This window comes from Pundamilia nyererei, unplaced genomic scaffold (genome assembly GCF_000239375.1).
Source record: "Pundamilia nyererei isolate P.nyererei 1_Seehausen unplaced genomic scaffold, PunNye1.0 scaffold00134, whole genome shotgun sequence".
Taxonomy (NCBI): Eukaryota; Metazoa; Chordata; class Actinopteri; order Cichliformes; family Cichlidae; genus Pundamilia; species Pundamilia nyererei.
The window spans coordinates 1,129,605-1,132,940 of record NW_005187535.1 but is presented as its reverse complement, the minus strand read 5'-3'; the positions used below and the strand labels follow the sequence as shown (position 1 = coordinate 1,132,940).

General features: G+C 38.5%; 1 protein-coding gene across 1 annotated transcript; it reads right to left on the bottom strand.

Moving 5' to 3' along the window:
- Positions 1 to 1,118: 1,118 nt before the first annotated feature.
- On the bottom strand, positions 1,119 to 2,766 carry LOC102196082 (uncharacterized). The gene is made up of 3 exons (XM_005743674.1): positions 2,297 to 2,766; positions 2,145 to 2,181; positions 1,119 to 1,807 (listed from the first exon to the last, which is right to left on the bottom strand). The coding sequence occupies exons 1-3, from the start codon at positions 2,540 to 2,542 to the stop codon at positions 1,431 to 1,433; spliced, it is 660 nt and encodes a 219-aa protein (XP_005743731.1). The 5' UTR covers positions 2,543 to 2,766; the 3' UTR covers positions 1,119 to 1,430.
- Positions 2,767 to 3,336: the final 570 nt, after the last annotated feature.

Below are 3,336 nucleotides of genomic sequence, written 5' to 3'. Positions count from 1 at the left end.
ACAACTTCAATAAAGATAACGGGAGCTGTAGGTTCACTTGTAACCACTGGTCCCAAAAACAATGCATCACACCAAATGTGTACCTGTAAAAATAAACAACTGATTGAACTTGAAATTTCTTTATTTTTATGTTTCTTTCAGTTTTGAAAATCACTAGTTTAGAAAAGTGAGTCCATATAAGCAAAAAAAGAAAAAAAAAAGAAAAACACTGTACCTGCATATGCACAAAAACACATGCACTGATAGTGCATGTGTTTTTGTCATATGCAGAAAGTGTACATTCATCTTTAAAAGTAAGGATATGATTAAACTTACTTTGTTTTAGTTCGTTACATTCAGTACTTACTTTTAGACCAAAACCATCTTTTTATATGTACATGTACTAAAGCCTGCTTTTTGCTTTGAGCATTTGTTGGAACCATGAAAATCCTCATTCATTGTGACAGCACCAGATGAAATTTTGTTTCACTTGACATCTCCATCTCACGTATATACGGGAGGTGTTTGTTTGGTGGCTTATAGGTTTTTTTTCTTCACCACACATCATGGTAAATAAACAGGATGTGATGTGCATCCAGTTCCCGGAATGAGGTGTGTAACATTGAGGTAAAATTTGTCACAGTCGCTTTCACATTTTCTTATTTAACACCAAAAAATACTTCATGTCACCACATCCATGTTTTTAATATGGATTACAGAGAAATACATTCAACAATGGGTTTGTCCACAGGACTTAGACATCTTTTAAAAGCAAAACAATTTCTTAGGTTGAGTCTTTACACTTAATTGTAATTAATAAACAAATAAACTGAATGTTTTAGAAATTCTGGATATGTTTTGATTAACTCTGACTTTTTTTCTGCATAAGTGCACAATCTCACTCATCACTTGGTTACTCATTGCTTCCAAGAACAGATTAACAACAGAAGAACTAAATGCATCCCTGAAAGGGTTTTTTTTTATTGTGGTTGCAGAGGCCTAATGACAACTTGAAATCTGTATATTGCACATCAATATCAGTGTAGTGACATCTACTGTACATTTAAAAAAAATCCTATACAAAATATAAACATTGCTATAAATAAAAGTTATAAATAAAAGCAACATAAGTACATAAATAATTCCATATCACCAAATAAATATACAGAGAAACATTTTTACATGATTACATACAATGAGGCAAGTTTCTAGTCTCTCCATATTCTCTTTGCATTATCACAAATGCAGCTTTTCTTGAGTCTCATAAGGTTCTTTCTCCTAGAACCTTTGCAAGGAAGCTCGTCATAGCTGTGAAAAACGGCACCCAAGCCTGTCCGTTTTCAACTATGTGGGTTTATGAAAAAACAGACTTCTGTTCTTACTCGTTACAACCCACGTGTCTCGGGTCCATTTACTTCTAGATAACAGCAGTAGCACTCCAGCATGTGCATCTATGGGTCTATGAGGAAAATTCCAAATCCTGAGCTTTGCAGCTCCAGTTTCCAGTCTTCTAGGCCTTTCTGTACTGTCATGTGAGTGAGCATTCCCTGGTTTTTTAGTTGAGCAACAGTCCAGCATTTCCTGCTCACAGGTAGTATACCTGCTGGAAGCTCCACTTTGCAGGTAAGTTTATCACCTACTTTCACCGTGAGAACACTCGCGTTGCATATGGAAGTGCAGGTGAAATTTAGCTCAACATACATGAAGTAGGCTCCATCTTGTACTGGCGTCAGTGAATGCCGCTCTGGGTCGAAGACAAAGTTGCTTCCTACAGTTGTCCGTTTACCATATGAGATGGATTTCCATTGCATGGTGGAGTTTTCCAACTCTGCAAGAGGAGACAATTACATTTATTTTAGTTTTTGTTTACACAAGATAATATCAGATTTGGCGGTTTCACTTATAGATTTGCTAAGACTTGTAACCCCATTTGTTGTAATGCAAAATAGGGTTTTTATTTTTCTCAAAAACTTAAATGTACACTTTTCATATAAACAGCAAACAGTAAAAGACTAACAATAACGTTAAACCACGAGGTCATTATTTTCTGCCTACTCTAAATCTTTTGCAAAAAAAATGTTATAACTTCCGTTTTTTTCTGTAGATTCAAAAGACTTTATGTTACATGGCTTTATATATATTTGGAAAATCAGTAAAAGACTTACTTGAGTTGGCGGCTTCTAAATAGGAAAATTTCTCCATCTGTTGGCAAAACAGTAAAGAATTTGTGAGTCAAAATGGATAAATGTAAGAAAAGAAACTATATAAAGTAAAAGGTTATACAAACTTTCTGAACAAAATGATAATAATTAATTACCTTATATGCTGGGGAAGATGCGTCTCCCGTCTGCTTCTGCGGCGTCCCAACTGATGGGGGCGAACTCAAGGACTTCATGTCCGACCGCAGTTCCCTCACAACCATCGCTCCTCCGACTGCAAGAGCTGTGGTTGCCACAAAAAGAAAGCTGATGGACATGACTAAAAAATTGTCCAGGCACCTTCCACGCTGAGGGCTTCTTTCCTGAAGCGCTTCAACGTCCACGTCTTTGGCTTGCTGTCCCATCAATCCGCAGTAGGGTCGCTTGAGCTTCGGTCAAAAAGTTCACACTGAGCAGCTTTTATCTTCTCAGAATAAAAGGTTTGAGCGAGCTTTAAAGTTTTATAGGTCCGGCTTTGGTTGGTTGACGACCAAAAGATAGTCCGCTCGTCCGCCGAGTCCACTGCGTGTCTTGGTTTAAATGTTTCAACTGTAAGCACCCATAGCTATTTATGTACGTGAAGTCACTTTCAGACAGGGAGGAAAAACGCGGAAGTCATGGGTTTCCCTACCGTCCCCACACATTCACACCCCCTCCTTCCCTGGTCTTACAGGAGGTGAGAAAATAGACGCGCAGATTTTCCGCAGCGCTCTTCGCTATTGCGCAAGTGCACCCTAGAGAAGTGCGGTGGAAAACGAAAGGGACAGAAGAGACGATACCTTCAACTGCACTACATTCCGAAACAGTCAAACATAGCTAACCTTTTCACTTTGAACAAAGCAGGACTGGCAAAAGTGGCACAATGGAGATAATGATCGCATGAAAAAAGCGAATATGGACGCGGCTGTCTTAGGCCTTATGGGAGATTTTTTTTTCTTTCATTTTTTTTATCTCGGTGTGTGTTTGGGGTTTGTGGGTGATTGGACAGTGTAGGGCATTTGTATGTATAATAATAAAGAGAGAGAGAGAGAGAGAGAGAGAGAGAGAGAGCGAAAGAGAGAGCACGAGAGAGGGGGGAAGAGAGTACTAGGAGCAGTTTTACCAGGAGCATGTCAAATGACAGTGTGACTGGTTGCACAAAAAAATAACCAGGAATATC